General features: G+C 37.4%; 1 protein-coding gene across 10 annotated transcripts in view; it reads right to left on the reverse strand.

Moving 5' to 3' along the window:
- The window catches only part of CFAP54 (cilia and flagella associated protein 54), a 312,031-nt gene that overhangs the window by 193,387 nt on the left and 96,050 nt on the right, over positions 1–22,594 (reverse strand). For all 10 annotated transcript variants that reach the window (XM_027542095.1, XM_027542091.1, XM_027542096.1 and 7 more), the window contains 5 exons: positions 20,423–20,545; positions 9,609–9,737; positions 7,818–7,932; positions 5,848–5,937; positions 4,925–5,051 (listed from right to left, as the gene is read on the reverse strand). In XM_027542095.1, the coding sequence (XP_027397896.1) occupies positions 4,925–5,051; positions 5,848–5,937; positions 7,818–7,932; positions 9,609–9,737; positions 20,423–20,545 (584 nt within the window). The remainder of the gene's footprint in view (positions 1–4,924; positions 5,052–5,847; positions 5,938–7,817; positions 7,933–9,608; positions 9,738–20,422; positions 20,546–22,594) is intronic.

Here is a 22,594-nt window from a genome sequence, read left to right on the forward strand (position 1 = left end):
TGAGATTTATTTTGCAGTTTAAAAATTACTTTTCTAAAATTTAATAAGTGCTATAATATAAAGGGTGTTTAGTCTCAGTTGGCTATATATATTAAATTAATCTTATTAGTTATATACATTTTCTATGTCCTTATCTCTTTTTAAGTATCATGTTTAACTCTAATATCATTATTTTCTATCAAATTAGCCTTCTTTTCATCAGTTATTTCCATATACTTTTATTTTTTGTTATGTAGAACATAAAAATTCACTAAATATCTTCATTGTGATTTATAAGCATTATTAATAGAATCAACAATGTGAAAAGTTAGCATTAAAAATAAGTAACAAAGAGATTACTTTTAAATGTTCCCAAGACAAATAATTAAAATTTTAAAAGAAAAAACCCTAAAGTTTAATCTAAATCCTTACACCAAAATAAATTCCATATGGATTAAAACACTAAATCTAAACTGTGAAACTAAAAAGTTGGAAGAAAACATTGCTGCATATTTGTCTGTTGAAGTAGAAAAAAAGTTTCTTCATGCAAAAATATGTCAAGCATACAAATACAAAAAGAAAATAGATATTACTAACAAAGTAGAGATCAAGGACTTACTTCTGCCCCTCCTCTGTATTTTTTGACTTGAAGAACATCCTAGAACATCTGCCCAGGCTTAAATGTTGAAATCATTACCTTTGACTTGAACTCACTTATACTGTTCAATCTCCAAACTCATATCCTTTTTTGTACCACTGGTCTCAAACACTTATTCTATTTTCCTATTTCAGATTATCTATTCTTCTTCAGTTGGACCTCCATGGTCAGCCCTCCAAATTTTACTGCACACTGAAAGTGCCTTCTGATTTTCTTTGGTATCAAGAATATTATTTACAGCTTCCAAGGTTCTCATTTTGGCTATCGTTTATTCAATTTGGTGGGACTTTCTAATTCTGTCCAGCTCTCTCATTACAATGGCCTGCTTTCATGTAATGAAAGCAATTTCCTCTTTCATCTTTTGAAAATACAAAGCACATGTATTTCAAGCTTTTGTTCTAATAAATGAAGTGCCTATTTTAGGAAGAATATTTTCCTGTAGGTTTTTATGAGAATGTTCCTCTTTGACATTTTTAAAGTAGATCTTGTGTTACTGATGTTTTTCCTACAATGAGATAGATTAGACCTATGTCCAGTTTTAAAATCAAAACCCAACTATTGGAAGAAAAGCTGAATTCATTTGGCGTCTCTCATAACTAGTTGGCACAAAACACAATTTTCCTTGGGGGCAGAGAGAGCCATTTATGCTTAGTGAATAAAAGGGTTAACTTTAAAGTTTTACTACTTCTATTTGAGGAACTCCATTCACATATACATACGGGAACCCCAAGGAATGACTGCTTGCTACTGTAGAGAATTAGAAAAGCATAGTACATGGCCAAAACCAGACTTCAAAACCACACCATACACAAAAATAAACTCAAAATGGATTAAAGACTTAAAGTGAAGAACCTGAAACCATAAAACTCCTAGAAGAAAACATAGGCAGTATGCTCTTTGACATGAATTTTAGCAATATATTTTGGAGATGTCTCCTCAAGCAAGGGAAACAAAAGCAAAAGTAAGCAATCATTTTAACCTGTTAAAATAAGTTGTAAACACCTTAAAGAAAAAAAAGCATAAGTAAACAAATGGGACTACATCAAAGAGAGGGGGAAGGGGAATTACTGATGATAGCCCAAAGGCACAAACTTCAGTTACAAGGTAAAGAACAACTAGGGATGTAATGTACAACATGATAAAGATAACTAACATGCATGCTACATGTTACAAATAAAAGTTTTTAAGAGGGTAAATCTTAAGAATTCTCACCATAAGGAAGAAAAAAAAATTTTCTGCTTTTATTTTTTTTTAATCTTTTTTTCTTTTACTTTACAATATTGTATTGGTTTTGCCATACACCAACATGCATCCACCATGGGTGTACACGTGTTCACCATCCTGAACCCCCCTCCCACCTCCCTCCCCATACCATCCGTCTGGGTCATCCCAGTGCACCAGCCCCAAGCTTCCCGTATCCTGCATCACACCTGGACTGGCGATTCATTTCTTATATGATATTATACATGTTTTAATGCCATTCTCCCAAATCATCCCCCACTCCCTCTCCCACAGAGTCCATAAGACTGTTCTATACATCTGTGTCTCTTTTGCTGTCTCACATACAGTGTTGTTGTTACCATCTTTCTAAATTCCATATATATGCGTTAGTATACTGTATTGGTGTTTTTCTTTCTGGCTTACTTCACTCTGTACAATAGGCTCCAGTTTCATCCACCTCATTAGAACTGATTCAAATGTATTCTTTTTAATGGCTGAGTAATACTCCATTGTGTATATGTACCACCGCTTTCTTATCCATTCATCTGCTGATGGACATCTAAGTTGCTTCCATGTCCTGGCTATTATAAACAGTGCTGCGATGAACATTGGGGTACACGTGTCTCTTTCAATTCTGGTTTCCTCAGTGTGTATGCCCAGCAGTGGGATTGCTGGGTCGTATGGCAGTTCTATTTCCAGTTTTTTAAGGAATCTCCACACTGTTCTCCATAGTGGCTGTACTAGTTTGCATTCCCACCAACAGTGTAAGAGGGTTCCCTGTTCTCCACACCCTCTCCAGCATTTATTGCTTGTAGACTTTTGGATCGCAGCCATTCTGACTGGCGTGAAATGGTACCTCATTGTGGTTTTGATTTGTATTTCTCTGATAATGAGTGATGTTGAGCATCTTTTCATGTGTTTGTTAGCCATCTGTATGTCTTCTTTGGAGAAATGTCTGCTTAGTTCTTTGGCCCATTTTTTGATTGGGTCGTTTATTTTTCTAGAATTGAGCTGCAGGAGTTGCTTGTATATTTTTGAGATTAGTTGTTTGTCAGTTGCTTCATTTGCTATTATTTTCTCCCATTCTGAAGGCTGTCTTTTCACCTTGCTTAGAGTTTCTTTTGTTGTGCAGAACCTTTTAATTTTAATTAGATCCTATTTGTTTATTTTTGCTTTTATTTCCAATATTCTGGGAGGTGGGTCATAGAGGATCCTGCTGTGATGTATGTCAGAGAGTGTTTTGCCCATGTTCTCCTCTAAGATTTTTTATAGTTTCTGGTCTTATGTTTAGATCTTTAATCCATTTTGAGTTTATTTTTGAGTATGGTGTTAGAAAGTGTTCTAGTTTCATTCTTTTACAAGTGGTTAACCAGTTTTCCCAGCACCACTTGTTAAAGAGATTGTCTTTTCTCCACTGTATATTCTTGCCTCCTTTGTCAATGATAAGGTGTCCATAGGTGCGTGGGTTTATCTCTGGGCTTTCTATTTTGTTCCATTGATTTATACTTCTGTTTTGTGCCAGTACCATACTGTCTTGACGACTGTGTCTTTGTAGTAGAGCCTGAAGTCAGGCAGTTTGATTTCTCCAGTTCCATTCTTCTTTCTCAAGATTGCTTTGGCTATTCAAGGTTTTTTGTATTTCCATACAAATTGTGAAATTATTTGGTCTAGCTCTGGGAAAAATACCATTGGTACCTTGATAGGGATTGCATTGAATCTATAGATTGCTTTGGGTAGTATACCCATTTTCACTATATTGATTCTTCCAATCCATGAACATGGTATATTTCTCCATCTATTAGTGTCCTCTTTGATTTCTTTCACCAGTGTTTTATAGTTTTCTACATATAGGTCTTTAGTTTCTTTAGGTAGATATATTCCTAAGTATTTTATTCTTTTCGTTGCAATGGTGAATGGAATTGTTTCCTTGATTTCTCTTTCTATTTTCTCATTATTAGTGTAGGATACCGGAGTAGGAATCCTACTAATCCGGAATTAGGAATGCAAGGGATTTCTGTGTATTGATTTTATATCCTGCAACTTTACTATATTCATTGATTAGCTCTAGTAATTTTCTGGTGGTTTCTTTAGGGTTTGCTTTTCTAATGTCGCATTTTTATGAGATGATGGATGTTCATCAAACCCACTGTGGTAATCATTTCATGATGTACATAACCCAAATCATTATGTCGTCCACCTTAAAATTTATACAGTGCTGGAGAAGGCACTGGCACCCCACTCCAGGAAAATCCCATGGATGGAGAAGCGTGGTAGGCTGCAGTCCAGGGGTTCACTAAGGGTCAGAAACGATTGAGTGACTTCACTTTCACTTTTCACTTTCATGCATTGGAGAAGAAAATGGCAACCCACTCCAGCGTTCTTGCCTGGAGAATCCCAGGGACGGGGGAGTCTAGTGGGCTGCCGTCTAGGGGTCGCACAGAGTCGGACACGACTGAAGTGACTTAGCAGCAGCAGCAGCATGTCAATCATATCTCAGTTAAACTGGATGAAAAAATTAAGTAAATAATTGGACCCCAAAGTTTGTGTGAAAGATGCTAATTCTAGAAATTCAATCATCCAACATGTCTCAATAGCAAAAGGGATAATTTATTTCCTACTAGAAATAAGAACATGCTCTATTATTCCTCAGTTCAGGTGCACAAACATTTTTGTGTGTATTTATTTATTTACCCAGACACAGATACTCACTACCTTCTAGATGCCTGTTTTAACTGCATAGACTCCACTCTCTTTATCATCCATCTTATATATCTTTTAGAGCTTTCCTGGTGGCTCAGATAGTAAAGAATCTACCTGGACCCAGGATGGATCCAGGTTCCATCCCTGGGTCAGGAAAATACCTGGGAGAAGGAAATGGCAACCTACTCCGGTATTCTTGCCTGGAGAATTCTATAAATGGAGGAGCTTGGTGGGCTACAGTCCAGGGGGGTCACAAAGAGGCAGACACAACAGAGCAACTAACTCATAACATACCATATATCTTTAAGGAACAATTTTACTCATTTTTTAAAGTTGTTAATGCTAATCAAACAAATATTACAGTACCTTTTCAAGAAGTCATAGACAGGATTTGTTATCTCCACCATAGGTTGAAATTTTTCATCATGCATACATTTTTGCATAACTTGTGTAAAGAATTCCAGGAATCTAGGTCTCTGCTTAAATTTCATAACTGTGAAAACAAGGAAATTCACGTATAATCACCAATACACTTGGTTAATGGCATTGAAAGGATACTACTGCTATTAGTCATTTTGTTCTAATAGGCAAGTTTATTAACCTGCTTTTTTTTTTTTTTTTTTTTTGGGCCCATGCCATGCAGTATATGGAATCTTAGTTCCTCAACAAAGAATCAAATCCATGGTCCCTGCATTGGAAGCATGGAGTCTTAACCACTGGACTGCCAGAGAAGTCCCTTCATTTCTTTCTAGATTTCTTACTTTTTAAAAATGTATAGGAGTAAATGTTGTGAGACTATTGTTTTCCTATGATCAAACAATCCTTTATAGTCTAAATTTCTTTTATTTTCCAAATATCTCAGTGTTTGAAAGATTTCCTAAAAGTTCCCTAACATACGACTAGGTGGGGGTAAATATACTGCTGATAACTGCCAGAATAACTAGTCATCCTAATTTTTATTATATTTCACTCTGAGATAAACAATAATGCTGCTATTTCTTCACAGTTGAGCTTAAAAATCACTAACACATTGTTCAGTTCCTAGTTTTTGTAAGCTTCATAACAACACAACATCAATTACTGCCAAAATAAGTCAACATAAAGGTTCCGCATTTTCAGATTTTAAATCAGGTACCTATTTTGGTCTCTTTCCTTACTTGACAATCAAGCATCTGCTTTATTCTGAATGGGTAAGAACCTGAAATCTTCTGCCAACAACAGAATTTATGGAATAAAAGATCTTCAGCAGTAAGGTGAGCAAGCAACATATGTATGACAAGGTAACCTACCTTCTTTCACAGCACCTTTGACCGACCAGTTTAAAACTATAGGGTAAAGAAATATGGGATCTTCTGCTCCTGAGAGTTCAGTTGTAATATCTAAGGTTAAAAAGAATTAGTAAGTTGTTGATTTTGTTTAATATCAATAACCAAAAATGAAAATCCTTTGGTGGAGGGTGAAAAATAGGAAAATACCCAAGTAAACATTTCAGACATCCTAAATTCTTGTCTTAAAATATAAATTACATATTTTTGAGATTTAAGAGATTCAATAATTCAATTATTTTCCTTTCATTTTTTCCCCTAAAGGCCAAGGAGTCTATTACCAAATAGGGGAAGAATCTCTAAAGCATGAATCTTTATTACTCAACAGCTATTGTCTATCAGCAAGTATCAGACACAGAAACCAGATTCTCAGTTTGATACTTTTTTTTCCGGCTGCACAGCATGTGGGATGCAGGAACTTAGTTCCCTGACCAGGCATTGAACCCACACCCCTGCATTGGAAGCATGGAGTTTTAACCACTGAACCACCAGGGAAGTCCCTAAGTCTTACATGTCTTAGTTATGAGACCTTGGGAAGTTACTTACCTTCTCTGTGCTTCCCTTTCCTTATCTTTAAAATGAAATAATAATAGTAGCTTTTTCATATGGCTGTTATATAAGGACTATATAAGTTTTAATATGAATAAAACACTTAAAATAGTTCTTGGCACACAGAGAGCCCTGTATAAAACTGTTATTTTTATTATTGTTTTGTTACTGAATCTATTGTTTAGCTCCTAACTTTACATTGTGCTCCTTAGTGAAATGTGGAGGGGGTGATAATATGAAAATAAATAATTCATATTTCCAGAACCCTTTACACTTCCAGAACCCTTTCTATAATTTAAGGAATTATAATTTTTATATGTAACCAGACAATTAGAGCTTTCCCAAAACTAGGTTTATAGGTTTTGTGAATAATAGAGCATTGGGTTCAATTCATAAGTTCAGCTGGAAACAGAGACATGGAGTGTGTTTAAATAAAGTGAGAGATTCAAGTCAGGGAATTCTGAAACAGTACAACCACCTATATATAACCGAGGCACAGAGTAAGACAGGTGAGATGGGGACACAGAATTCTACAAGGGTAGTGACTTCCCAAAAACCAAGGGGCCAAAAGTGCAACCTTCTAATGAGAGAAACTTATGTACTCTTTTATTCTTCTAGGTATGAAGTGCTGCTTCTTAAAAATGTGAGAACAGTTGTCATCACCAGAAAGTAAATCAATTTCTTAATCAGATTTCCAAGATGCAAACTCCAAAACTCCAATAATCGTGTCAGCATTTTGGTCTATCACTAAATTACAATACAGCCCAATGACCTAAAATCAGTGTTTCACTTGAGTGTTTCACATGGTTCAAATCACTCGTATATTAACACCTCTCATGCTATCCCTTTCTTTCTCAGTTACATTTCTGCCTTCAGAACAGTGATTCTCAACGTTGTGTTCCCCTTCTACAATACATTTGCCAACACTTGTGTCACAGCTGGCGCTGGTGGGGGATGGGGGTAGGGGAGACAGTCCGGAGGGGATGGTGTGCTATGCATCTCTGGACAAAGGCCAGAGATGCTGTTTTACATCCACAATGCCTAAGACAGTCCCCCACAGCAAAGAATTATCTGGCCCAAATTGGCAATATTGTCGAGGTTGAGAAACTCTGCTTTAGAATGAGAAGCTTTAAGCTCAAATCCAAGCCAACTATGTAATCCTAAATAAACCGCTTAATCTTTATGAGCTACATCTGTAAAAATCAGGTTAGCAATCCCTTATTAACAGAGTATTGTTAGGATTAAGGACATAATGTAAAAGCACTGCATAAACCATAAAGGGCTTACCAAATGCTAATCTCATTCTAATCCTTTTAACAAAATATTTTCTTATTTAAAAAAAAAAAGCTAAACAGAAGTATACAGAAAGAAAAATAATAGATTACATTGCTTTGTCAGTTTGAGTAGATGTGTCTCCAATAAAACCAGCTGTTCATTTATTTTTTCAGGTACTAATACCTGCTGTGGCTTCTTATTCTTGCAAGACTTCTTGGAAGAACCCTAGAAACATTGGTTAAATGTCAGAACGTATTTCAATATGTTTCAAGAATTGTCATTTTCAAATAACATTCTTTAAATTATGTTCATGCTTTCATACTTGGTAGACCAAGTTATGAATCTACATAGCTAAATGTACTAATAATTAATTAATAACAACCCATTGTAGTCTAACTAAATGCCAGATACAATACAAAGTGTTTTATGGAGGTTGACCAAAATAGTTCTTCTCTTCCCTTTCCCTTCCTCCCTGTAACTTCTACTCCCCTAAGCAGCCCCTTCCCCACTACACACACCCTTTTGAGAGCACTTGCAGATACAGCTCTCAAAATCCTCAAAAAAAATGCTTTCAGAAATATATCCTTTTCTTTCCTTCCTTTTTTTTTTTTCCCCTTGCCCCAGAGGGAGCTTCCTTACAACTAAGCTAATTGCTTTTGCTACTTTGCCTTTCATTGAACGTAACATGATCAGTAATTAGTGGATTAAGAATTGGTGGGTCTGCACTCAGGCTCCCCACCATGTTTTCAACTGTCTGAGCCTGAGAACTGACTGGTTCATGTCTCCCACTCTCTGAAAAAATAGACCTGCCAAGATCTTTTGGCTTTGAGGGACCCCAGATGCTTATAATGATTCCTGACTTCTATAAACTAGATACTAGATTCTCAATCCCCACAGTCTTACTCTGAAAGAAGTATCACAACCTGCTGCTGGACTAAAGGCTCCAAGGAAAGAGGGATGGGGTCCTGTCCTGCCGCTTTGCGAAGGGGCAGGGCCCTGAGTCAAGGCCTCAGTGACATGAAGGGGCTGGCTGATGGACTCTGAGAGTGGACAACACTTGGTGAAGAAAAAAATCCTCAAGTCACTTTCAGCTTAATCAAAACTTTCTCTAGAATCCCCACACACACCCCAAAAAGTATTATGGCTAAAAATATTCATCCAGGGAAACTATGGGATTTTTCTTAAGCTTTTTCCACATATAATAGAGATAGAGCTACTCCAATTGAAACAGGCTTAGGGGTCATAGTCTCAACCCCAATCCTGATCACAAAAGAGGCTGCAAGCAGTTCCCAGTACTCTTCAGAAACCAGATAAACTAAGCAATGTTTCAAAATTTGATCTACCTACAAAATCATTTAACCACATACTTTCAAGAAAAGGCAATAACGATCTAGTAAGACCCATGCTTGGAGTCAGCATGGGTCTTACTTAAAAGTTATCTCAAACATTAGAAGCCTCATAAGGAAGACAATGTAGGTGTTACAAGAAGTTCAGGAAATCTACTTGGTGCACAGCAAAAAGCTCTGACATATTTATTGCATTCAGTGACCCACCGAAAATAATAAAAATCTTCAGTCTGGGAGAGACCTTTGAGGGCTTTCAGTCTAATGTCCAACTGGGTATAGGAAGCTCTCATCAACACCTAACTGATCATCAATACTAGAAACAGGGGGCTATTCAATATTCTAGAATAGAGACCTTTTAATTTTCTGGATAGTAATTAAAATTGAAAGAAAAGGAAGGAAAACAGAAGCTCTTCACTATACATTCATCCTCTTTTATGTAAATATGACAAACTAAAAACTAATCAATTATCTAACATATTTACTAACACTACATGACCTCTCATAAAATTCAAATAATGTATGTTTAAAGATGAGACACAAAGAACAAACAATTACCTCTTCTTGCATTTCCTCTAGGTCTGTAGTACCAAATAGAGATTTGCAACCTGATGAGATGTCCAACACCTTTTTTCCATAATTTATAATCATTACTGCCAGGTCATATTCCTTCCATGAACGCAGGATCTGATTAAAAATATTAATTATCTCTGTTGGAAATTCACATCTATTTTCAAGTGCCATGTATCACCTTCTGGAAATTCATAAGTTTCATGTTTTGGATGTAATGCCCCTGTTTTTGCTATGTAAGCATACCTCCAGACCATATTTCTCTAGAATTCAAACTGTATGATTTCAGTATTTTAAATAAAGGACCAAAAACAAACAAACAAATGAAAAACCAGGAATTTCATCAGTAACGAATTCTTGGTATCTCTGGGGCTTCCCTGGTGGCTCAGATGGTAAAGAATTCACCTGCAATGCAGGAGACCTGGATTCGATCCTTGGGTTGTGAAGATCCCCTGGAGGAGGGCATGGCAACCCACTCCAGTATTCTTGCCTGGAGAATCCCCATGTACAGAGGAGCCTGGTGGGCTACAGTCCCTGCGGTCACAAAGAGTCAGACACAACTGAGTGACTAAGCACAGCACAGCACAGCTGGGACATACATCTTTTGGTATAGTAAGCCAACTATTAAAAAGCATTTCCACTTAAAAGAGCCACGCTAAAACAAAATCATTGTTAAAGGCCATGTAACCACCACTTCTTGTCTTGGGTTGTCTTCTTTGTGAAATGACACAATTACTGACCTCATGACATCTTGGGGAACATTTTTAGCTGTGAATGATATACATGACCTTCGTGTTGAACTAGGCTGGAGATCAGCTGGTTTGGGCATATTCTCCATGAGCCCTGGGAAGTACACGCTGTACTCAGAATATGAGAAGGAGCCGCTCTGCCACCCAGTCTCATCCACATTCCTGGTTACAAACTGTTATCTGGCCTCCTCTAGCCTGGTCCTTACCTCCCTCTCCAGTGTCATCTTCCAGTATTCATATCCTTGTGTTGTACTTTCAGCTTACAAAATATTGAATCAAGTATCAATCCTGATACTCACCATGGTGTCAGGACTTCATGCCTCCCTACAGGGGAGGTTTATCCCAGAACAGCTTTCCCTCCTTATTTATACAGCTTTAACCTGGTCATTAAAACCTGGGATCTAACATTAACCCAGGAAAGCGTCCCTGGCCTACAATCTGATTTGCATAGACCCTGCTCTAGCAAGAGATCACACAAGGGGACACATTCACCATGAACCCCCAGGGAAACTCTCTTAGGGTATAAATAAGTCTGTATGAACTTATCTGTAGATGTATTCTGTTAGGTTGAATAGGTTAGTATTTAAGATAACTGGATTCTTTACCACTGGTGGTCAGTGGTAAAGAAACTTCCTGACAAGCAGGAGACACGGTTTCAATCCCTGAGTCAGAAAGATCCCCTGGAAAAGGAAATGGCAACCCACTCCAGTATTCTTGCCTGGGAAATCCCATGGACAGAGGAGCCTGGTGGGCTGCAGTCCATGGGGTCCCAAAAGAGTCGGACACAACTTAGCGACTAAACAATAACAATTTAAGATAGGTAACAACTGTGACTTCCCAGGAAGTGAAGGATATATAAGTGGCTGAAAAGCAGTAAGTGCCTGCTTATATCTGATAAGACCTACCTAAAAACATCTATTTCTGCTTTATTGACTATGCCAAAGCCTTTGACAGTGTGTATCACAATAAACTGTGGAAAATTCTGAAAGAGATGGGAATACCAGACCACCTGACCTGCCTCTTGAGAAATTTGTATGCAGGTCAGGAAGCAACAGTTAGAACTGGACATGGAACAACAGACTGGTTCCAAATAGGAAAAGGAGTACATCAAGGCTGTATATTGTCACCCTGCTTATTTAACTTATATGCAGAGTACATCATGAGAAACGCTGGACTGGAAGAAACACAAGCTGGAATCAAGATTGCCAGGAGAAATATCAATAACCTCAGATATGCAGATGACACCGCCCTTATGGCAGAAAGTGAAAAGGAACTAAAAAGCCTGTTGATGAAGGTGAAAGTGGAGAGTGAAAAAGTTGTCTTAAAGCTCAACATTCAGAAAACGAAGATCATGGCATCCAGTCCCATCACTTCATGGGAAATAGATGGGGAAACAGTGGAAACAGTGTCAGACTTTATTTTTTTGGGCTCCAAAATCACTGCAGATGTTGACTGCAGCCATGAAATTAAAAGACGCTTACTCCTTGGAAGGAAAGTTATGACCAACCTAGATAGCATATTCAAAAGCAGAGACATTACTTTGCCAACAAAGGTTCGTCTAGTCAAGGCTATGGTTTTTCCTGTGGTCATGTATGGATGTAAGAGTTGGACTGTAAAGAAAGCTGAGCACCGAAGATTTGATGCTTTTGAACTGTGGTGTTGGAGAAGACTCTTTTGAGTCCCTTGGACTGCAAGGAGATCCAACCAGTCCATTCTAAAGGAGATCAGCCCTGGGATTTCTTTGGAAGGAATGATGCTAACGCTGAAACTCCAGTAGTTTGGCCACCTGATGCGAAGAGTTGACTCATTGGAAAAGACTCTGATGCTGGGAGAGACTGGGGGCAAGAGGAGAAGGGGATGACAGAGGATGAGATAGCCAGATGGTATCACCGACTCGATGGACATGAGTCTGAGTGAACTCCGGGAGTTGGTGATGGACAGGGAGGCCTGGCATGCTGTGATTCATGGGGTCGCAAAGAGTTGGACATGACTGAGCGACTGATCTGATCTGAATGCAAGTGCTAAGAACTAGAACTATTTCTGTAAGACCAGGGGAGTGGTGTTCAACTAATGCTGACTATGGGACAGAATGTGGGAAGGAAAACGGTGAAACAAACTTTACAAAGGCAGTAGGGGTTTAGGCCAAGTAGTGCCTTGAATACCAAGTAAAACAGTCCAACTCATTGTAAAATTGATATGAGAGGGAATGAGATTTGTTATTATAAAACAGAAATGAGATAACATTTGCACCTTATTCAACTGTGCAATCTTTTCCCCTTGTTTTAATATGCCAGTGGAAAATACTAAATGAGAATGAATTTTTTCCAATCAAAAGAAAAAGAAAACCAGTGCTATTTAATATACCAAATGACAAACAGAAATTTTTAAAATGTGCCAGATGTTTGGCATAATAAATTTTTTTAACAACTCAAAAATAATGAAACACAAGATGACATATCTCAGAAGTGGCACTTTATTTAGAATTATGATAACTTTTAGAAAAAAAAATACTGCTACTTAAAGAAGAAAGACTGAACCATCTGGAAAGATTACCAAGCTTTAAAACATAACAGAGAAAAGAAACAGGGTCATTTGACTAATTGGGCTTTACATGTCCTAAGAGAAAATCTGTAGAAAATATATATTTATATCAAATGAATACCTCATATCTGGGATTGAGTAGTCAGGTTTCTTGGTCTATTCGTCAGGCTGGAAGAAACATGAAATGATGATTCTCCCAGCCTATCAGTTTGTGAAAAAAAAATCAGCTCTAGTATCAAAATTCTGACATTAATATTGGGTTAGCCAAAAAGTTCATTCGGGCTTCAAATGCTCTTCCAGGAAACTCAAACTTTTGGCCAAGCCAATAAATCAGTCAGTTCAGTCACTCAGTTGTGTCCAACTCTTTGTGACCCCATGTACTGCAGCATGCAAGGCCTGTAGCACCGACTCTGGGAGCCTGCTCAAACTCACGCCCAACGAGTGAATGATGCCATCCAACAATTTCATCCTCTGTTGTCCCCTTTTACTCCTGCCTTCAATCTTGCCCGGCATCAGGGTCTTTTCCGATGTCAGCTCTTTGTATCAGGTGGCCAAAGTATTGGAGTTTCAGCTTCATCATCAGTCCTTCCAATGAATATTCAGGACTGATTTATTTTAGGATGGACTAGTTGGATCTCCTTGCAGTCCAAGGGATTCTCAAGAGTCTTCTCCAACACCACAGTTCAAAGGCATCAATTCTTTGGCACTCAGCTTTCTTTATGGTCCAACTCCCACATCATATATGACTACTGGCAAAACCATAGCTTTGACTAGACAGACCTTTGTTGACGAAGTCATGTCTCTGCTTTTTAATATACTGTCTAGGTTTGTCAGAGCTTTTCTTCCAAGGAGCAAGTGTCTTCTAATTTCATGGCAGCAGTCACCATCTGGAGTGATTTTGGAGCCCCCCAAAATAAAGTCTGACACTGTTTTCATTGTTTTCCCATCTATTTGCCATGAAGTGATGGAACCAGATGCCATGATCCTAGTTTTTTGAATGTTGAGTTTTAAGCCAGCTTTTTCACTCTCCTCTCTCTCTTTCAAGAGGCTCTTTAGTTCCTCTTCACTTTCTGCCATAAGAGTGGTATCATCTGCGTATCTGAGGTTATTGATATTTCTCCCAGCAGTCTTGATTTCAGCTTGTGCTTCATCCAGTCCAACATTTCTCATGATGTCCTCTGCATATAAGTTAAACAAGCAGGGTGACAATATACAGCCTTGATGTACTCCTTTCCTGATTTGGAACCAATCGGTTGTTCTATGTCCAGTCCTATACGCAGGTCCTTCGTGACCTACATATAGATTTCTCAGGAGGCAGGTAAGGTGGTCTGGTTTTACTATCTCTTTAAGAATTTCCCAGTTTGTTGTGATCCACACAGTCAAAGGCTTTGGTGTAGTCAATAAAGCAGAAGTAGATGTTTTTCTGGAACTCTCTTGCTTTTATGATCCAAAGGATGTTAGCAATTTGATCTCTGGTTCCTCTGCCTTTTCTAAATCCAGCTTGAATATCTGGAAGTTCATGGTTTATGTACTGTTGAAGCCTGGCTTGGAGACTTTATTATATAATTCCTGCCTCTGTGAATACCTTGTATGCCCCAAAATTCAATATATTCAAAACTTATTATCTTTTCCCCCTTTCTTACTCAGGGTTCAACAAACTGCATTCACCCAACTGTCTAGACATCTGGATTATTGGGGACTCTTCCCTCTCCCTCCCCAACCCCCTCTATTCAATTCCATCTGATAAACAACTCTTGAAACATTTTCAATTCTATCTCCCATTTTTCCACACTAGCTTCATTTATCATCTCTTGCCTTCTAACTCATTTCCTGCCTCAGGTCTTATTCTTCTCTAATGATTAGCTGTTGCACAACCAGAATAATTTCTTTTTTCTAAATGCAAATTTCATTACAGCATTCCCAGGTTTGAAATCCTTCGATGGCTCCTATCTGACTTCATTAGATGGCCATTCATCGTCTGGTACTGGTTCACTGTCCCACTTTTTAAGCTGACCAAAATATTTAATCATATCCTCCATACTTAAAAATCAGTCTGATTCTTCTTTTCCCAAACTGTGAAATTATTTCCTATTTTCATATTGATTACTATCTGAGGCAATGAATGTTAATAATCCTGCATCTGTTGTATTTTCAAAAACTACTTGTCTTGAAGCTTATTTATAGTGTCTTGCCATAAACAATTATTTTTTACTTATCATGTAATCTATTTATCTACTTTTTCTGGTACCTTTTGAATTTTGTGCCCTGTTATAGAAGGTCTCCCATGATTTCAACGCCAACCAAATATCCTCAAATCCATCTGACTTCATTTTGTTTATGGTATGAGAAAGGACTCTGGCTTTGTTTATTCTAAAATGAATAGTCAGTAATATTGGCACCTTTTATTAATAAATTATCATTTTCTCAATGAACCTAAATGCCACCTTTGTCTTATATTAAGTCCTTCCTTTGACCCAGGGCCAGTTTTTCCTAGAATCTCTATTCTATTCCACTGATCTATTTGCCCATGACTCTGTTAAGACCATTTTTCACTGGAGTGAACTTTTGGTAAATTTTAATACCTACTGAGAACTTCTAAATAATTCTAATCAGTTTCAAGGAAACATCATTGGGATTCTGATTAAGGCATCATTGCATGTAAATATTATTTTAGGAAACATTTATTTTACTATTACAGTAAGTCTTCTTATTCAAGAACTTGGTGTGGCCTGCCATATGTGCAGATCTTATTTTATGTCTTTCAGTAAGATTTCACATTTCTTTTACTTAGGTTCTTCAACATTTTGTTAAGTTTAAAATACTGTATATCATTATAAGTGGTATATTTTCCCCTGTCCTGGCTACTGCTCACATTAAAAATAAAAACAAGTTTGTATCTTATGTAACTTTATAAATTCTCATTTTAATTTTAGTAACCTTTTGCTAGATTCTCATGTGTTTTTTGAGAGCCTACAATTTCAGACAAATTATGCTTTTCTAATGTTATAAAATTATTTCATGCCCTTATCTGTTGCATGAGACAGAATCTCTACAAATAATGAATCACAGTATTAAGAGTCAATATCTCCTGTGCCTGATTTTAAAGAAATGACTTCAGAAACTTGCCATTTAGCATGATATTTGCTAAAAATTTTTGGTAAATGTCTTTATCATTATGCAATAACTTCCTTCCATGTCTAACCTACTTAGAAATTTTATTAGGAAAGGCTGCTAAGGTTTATCCAGTGCCTTTGTAGCATTTTCATATAACCTGTTTTTCTCCTTTAATTTGCTGCTATAAAAAATGAAGTTTTGTTTTAATTCAGACTTGATCTTTAATACTTGACAATGAGACTGCCCTATGACTGGAAAGTGCCAGAGGCCATCCAGAAACAGACAAGGGTGATCATCAGAACAGAATGGATGGACATAATGTCTCTCTTTATCCATTTAATGTTTTGGACTCTGAATTCTGCTTTTTCAGATATGAAAATTGTCACGCCTCCTTCACTTCTGTTTGCATTTTCCCAATATGTGTCCATTTATTTTTCAAATTCCTTGTTATTTTGTTTTACAGGGTGTCTTGAAATCATACACATTTTGAATCTAACTTTTCAGCCCATCTGACAGTCTCTGTCTCTTGAGTTCATTCACTCTTAGTGAAGTAATTAATGTACTTGATTTTATTCCTTCCACCTGAAATACAATCTCAATTTCCTTCTTCTTTTGTTAAATTAGCCGTTTCGTCCCCGCCACTTTTTTTTTTGTTCTTTTTTCCTCCCTGTCATTCCTCTGTTTGCTTTTCCTTCTTGACAGTTTAGAAGTCCTACAGTATTTTAAAGATCAGCTCATGCCTACATATTCCTGAGTCATCTTTAAATATACATATTCTTTCAAAAGAAAATAATAAAGTTATACAATATGTACTTTTACACTATGTGTGTTTTTAACACACTTGCACCAAGAATCCATAGCTGCTCATCACTCCCTCAACCCTAAACAGGAGAGAAGCTTTAGCTCTAGGTTACTAATAGGTTTTTCTTTTCATGGATGACTCTTCTATTTCAAGACTCCCTATTTAGCATTTATATTACAAAATCCTAGTCACATCATTATTATCCATTTAATTTTGATAATGCATATATTGCAAGATTCATTGCTCCCATTATTCCTCTCCTTTTCATCTTTCCCTATCTTGGGATTTCTGTTCTGAACCAACTGTCATTTGATAGAGTACTTCCTCAAGTGTTTTTCTCAGATAAATACATGGATGGAATACGTTTTAAATGCCTGCACTTCAGAAAATGTTTATTTTGCCCTGACAAATGAATGGTATCTTTTCCTGGTTATTAATTTACAGGCCTTAAGTCTTTTTCCCTCAGGATTCTACAAATGTTGCTCCAGGAATTTAACTTTTAGTGTTGCTGATAAAAAGTCTGAAGCTAATTGATTCTCTTTTCATTGCAAGTAAGTAACCTGTTCTTTTGGTCTCAAATATTAAGATTTGTCCTCGGATTTCAGGAATTTCACCAACATGTGTCTACATATATATTCTAACATTAATCCTGCCTCTGACTCAAAAAGATGATTACTTTTCTATGTATTTCTTTTCTACTTCCAGACTCCTTTTATTTCATGTTATGACTTCTGGATCTGTCTTCTGAATTTATCTCTAGGTAATACTATTCAACATCTGCAGGTGTTTCTTGAGCTTCCATATGTGAATCAAGAAGTATAATCGCAATCTTCATTTGTTTCATTTTTAATCCAAAATTAAATTTATTATATGTGAAAGTTACTATGGGAGTAAATTCTTAGAGTGCTTATCACAAGAAAAAACATTTTTTTTATTTCTTTAATTTTGTATCTTTAGGAGATATGCATGTTCACAAAATTTCTTATGGTAATCACTTCAAGATGTATGTAAATCAAGTCATTATGTTGTACATCTTAAACTTATACAGTGCTGTATGTCAGTTATAGCCCAACAAAACTGGAAGAAAAAATTAAATTTGTTCTAATTGTACTGCTTGAAAGGTTTCTTTTTCTTTAGTAATCCCTGATCCTTTTCAACACTGTAAGAACAAATAACACAATTATTCTAGTTTTTGGCTTGTTCTTTCTCCTTGGGTTTCTCAGTTCCCATAAGTGAATTATTATCATTTCTTCTTTCTAATGGCTTATGCTCCCTCAGCATCTACACAGACCAGGGCATAGAGGTCTCTCTACAGTGGCAAACCAGTGAGTGATTGAAGGAATATGATTTTCTACTCCTGAGGTCATGACATGACCTCTTTGCTAAGGTAGAGAGTAGAGGCCTCTCTGTTACCAGACCTCCACAGAAGTAAATTTAAGTCCCAACTAAAGTAATGCAGAAGACTCTTGAGATTCTCTTGGCCTGCAAGGAGACCAAACCAGTCAATCCTAAAGGAAATCAACCCTGAATATACATTGGAAAGACTGATGCTGAAGCTGAAGCACCAATACTTTAATTACCTGATGTGAAGAGCCAACTCACTGGAAAAGACCTTAAGCTGGGAAAGATTGAAGGCAAAAGGAGAAGGGGGCAACAGAGGATGAGATGGTTGGATGGCATCATCAACTCAATGACCTGAGTTTGAGCAAACTGCAGGAAATAGTGAAGGACAGGGATGCCGGGCATGCTGCAGTCCATGGTGTTGCAAAAGTCAGACCTGACTTAGCAACTGAATAACAACAAAGTAATGCCTCTGAATAATAAAAAAGTAATGGCTCTGAATAATAACAAAAACGTACTATTTTAAGTATTCTAATCACTGTGATTAAAAGTAGTGCAAATAATTTCACAATTTGTATGGAAATACAAAAAACCTCGAATAGCCAAAGCTACCTTGAGAAAGAAGAATGGAACTGGAGGAATCAACCTGCCTGACTTCAGGCTCTACTACAAAGCCACAGTCATCAAGACAGTATGGTACTGGCACAAAAACAGAAATATATATCAATGGAACAAAATAGAAAGCCCAGAGATAAATCCACGCACCTATGGACACCTTATCTTTGACAAAGGAGGCAAGAATATACAGTGGAGAAAAGACAATCTTTAACAAGTGGTGCTGGGAAATCTGGTCAACCACTTGTAAAAGAATGAATCTAGAACACTTTCTAACACCATACACAAAAATAAACTCAAAATGGATTAAAGATCTAAATATAAGACCAGAAAGTATAAAACTCCTAGAGGAGAACATAGGCAAAACACTCTCCAAAATACATCACAGCAGGATCCTCTATGACCCACCTCTCAGAACATTGGAAATAAAAGCAAAAATAAACAAATGGGACCTAATTAAAATTAAAAGCTTCTGCACAACAAAGGAAACTTTAAGCAAGGTGAAAAGACAGCCTTCAGAATAGCAAATGAAGCAACTGACAAACAACTAATCTCAAAAATATACAAGCAACTCCTGCAGCTCAATTCTAGAAAAATAAACGACCCAATCAAAAAATGGGCCAAAGAACTAAACAGACATTTCTCCAAAGAAGACATACAGATGGCTAACAAACACATGAAAAGATGCTCAACATCACTCATTATCAGAGAAATACAAATCAAAACCACAATGAGGCACCATTTCACGCCAGTCAGAATGGCTGTGATCCAAAAGTCTACAAGCAATAAATGCTGGAGAGGATGTGGAGAAAAGGGAACCCTCTTACACTGTTAGTGGGAATGCAAACTAGTACAGCCACTATGGAGAACAGTGTGGAGATTCCTTAAAAAACTGGAAATAGAACTGCCTTATGATCCAGGAATCCCACTGCTGGGCATACACAATGAGGAAACCAGAATTGAAAGAGACACGTGTACCCCAATGTTCATCACAGCACTGTTTATAATAGCCAGGACATGGAAGCAACCTAGATGCCCATCAGCAGATGAATGGATAAGAAAGCTGTGGTACATATACACAATAGAGTATTACTCAGCCATTAAAAAGAATACATTTGAATCAGTTCTAATGAGGTGGATGAAACTGGAGCCTATTATACAGAGTGAAGTAAGCCAGAAAGAAAAACACCAATACAGTATACTAATGCATATGGAATTTAGAAAGATGGTAACATTAACCCTGTATGAGAGACAGCAAAAGAGACACAGATGTATAGAATAGTCTTTTGGACTCTGTGGGAGAGGGAGAGGGTGGGATGATTTGGGAGAATGGCATTGAAACATGTATAATATCATATATGAAACAAATGTCCAGGTTCGATACATGATACAGGATGCTTGGGGCTGGTGCACTGGGATGACCCAGAGGGATGGTACAGGGAGGGAGGTGGGAGAGGGGTTCAGGATGGGGAGCACGTGTACACCCGTGGCAGATTCATGTTGATGTATGGCAAAACTAATACAATATTGTAAAGTAATTAGCCTCCAATTAAAATAAATTTATATTTTAAAAAAAGTAACTTTCTAAATCTTTAGGGCTCCTAAGTCTTATGGCACTAGTGAAAGAATGAGGTAGATACCTTTGTTATGTAGAAGATACAGCAAGCTATCATATGCTGTACACTTTCAAAGCTTGCAAGATGTTTCTTTGAGTGGATGACATTTGGTAGTCCTTGCAAAACTACCACACACTTTATCAAGATCTGAAAAACAGAAACACAGTGCTTTTTGTTGAAAATATCTTTACTCATTAAAAAAATATCCTATTTAAATCATGCAGGTTTAAGCCATCACATTTTATTGTTGTTAATAATTATGGACCAATTGCTTATCTTGTACAAAGAAGTGTACCCTGAGATAAAATTGATAAATTCAATGTTCAGATGAGTACGTCATCTAAAGTAACTTGAAAGCTAGAGGAAAGGATAAAATAAATACAAAAATAGATAAAACAAAGCCCATACTGACAAGTACTACAAAAGATACAGGTAAAATGTTACATGTGTACAAGACACTAAAGATGACATTCAGGCTTAGGAGAACCTTGAAAAAAACTTACAGAGAAGGACTATTACCATATTAAATATACAGCAATATGGGTACTTGGTATAACAGCTTCCTTTAAAATAAAACCAAGCACTCATATCCCAGGAAATCAATTAATATTGGCACTTCAGTTCAGTTCAGTTCAGTCGCTCAGTCGTGTCCGACTCTTTGCAACCCCATGAATCACAGCATGCCAGGCCTCCCTGTCCATCACCAACTCCCGGAGTTTACCCAAACTCATGTCCATCGAGTCGGTGATGTCATCCAGCCAACTCATCCTCTGTTGTCCCCTTCTCCCCCTGCCCCCAATCCCTCCCAGCATCAGGGGCTTTTCCAATGAGTCAACTCTTTGCATGAGGTGGCCAAAGTATTGGAGTTTCAGCTTCAGCATCAGTCCTTCCAATGAACACCCAGAACTGGTCTCCTGTAGAATGGACTGGTTGGATCTCTTTGCAGTCCAAGGGACTCTCAAGAGTCTTCTCCAACACCACAGTTCAAAAGCATCAATTCTTCTGTGCTCAGCTTTCTTCACAGTCCAACTCTCACATCCATACATGACCACTGGAAAAACCATAGCCTTGATTAGATGGACCTTTGTTGGCAAAGTAACGTCTCTGCTTTTGAATATGCTATCTAGGTTGGTCATAACTTTCCTTCCAAGGAGTAAGCGTCTTTTAATTTCATGGCTGCAGTCACCATCTGCAGTGATTTTGGAGCCCCAAAAAATAAAGTCTGACACTGTTTCCACTGTTTCCCCATCTATTTCCCATGAAGTGATGGGACCAGATGCCATAATCTTCATTTTCTGAATGTTGAGCTTCAAGCCAACCTTTTTACTCTCCACTTTCGCTTTCATCAAGAGGCTTTTTAGTTCCTCTTCACTTTCTCCCATAAGGGTGGTGTCATCTGCATATCTGAGGTTATTGATATTTCTCCCGGCAATCTTGATTCCAGCTTGTGCTTCTTCCAGCCCAGTGTTTCTCATGATGTACTCTGCATACAAGTTAAATAAGCACAGTGATAAGATACAGCCTTGACGTACTCCTTTTCCTATTTGAAACCAGTCTGTTTTTCTATGTCCAGTTCTAACTACTGCTTCCTGACCTACATATAGGTTTCTCAAGAGGCAGGTCAGGTGGTCTGGTATTCCCATCTCTTTCAGAATTTTCCACAGTTTATTGTGATCCACACAGTCAAAGGCTTTGGCATAGTCAATAAAGCAGAAATAGATGTTTTTCTGGAACTCTCTTGCTTTTTCCATGATCCAGCGGATGTTGGCAATTTGATCTCTGGTTCCTCTGCCTTTTCTAAAACCAGCTTGAACATCTGGAATTTCACAGTTCATGTATTGCTGAAGCCTGGCTTGGAGAATTTTGAGCATTACTTTACTAGCATGTGAGATGAGTGCAATTGTGTGGTGGTTTGAGCATTCTTTGGCATTTGCCTTTCTTTGGGATTGGAATGAAAACGGACCTTTTCCAGTCCTGTGGCCACTGCTGAGTTTTCCAAATTGGCACTTACTTCCTTAATTACTCTCCATATCATGTGATCCTGAATTTGATCCAGAGCTAGACAATTAAGTTTAGCTTTCAATATTGCCACACACTTCTGAGCAATATTGCTATCAGAAGAGCAGACTTAGATTGCATCAATCTATTCATCTTTCAGATTATCCCAAAGGACAAATTAATATATGGAGGTTGGTC

Source organism: Bos indicus x Bos taurus, chromosome 5, assembly GCF_003369695.1.
Source record: "Bos indicus x Bos taurus breed Angus x Brahman F1 hybrid chromosome 5, Bos_hybrid_MaternalHap_v2.0, whole genome shotgun sequence".
Taxonomy (NCBI): Eukaryota; Metazoa; Chordata; class Mammalia; order Artiodactyla; family Bovidae; genus Bos; species Bos indicus x Bos taurus.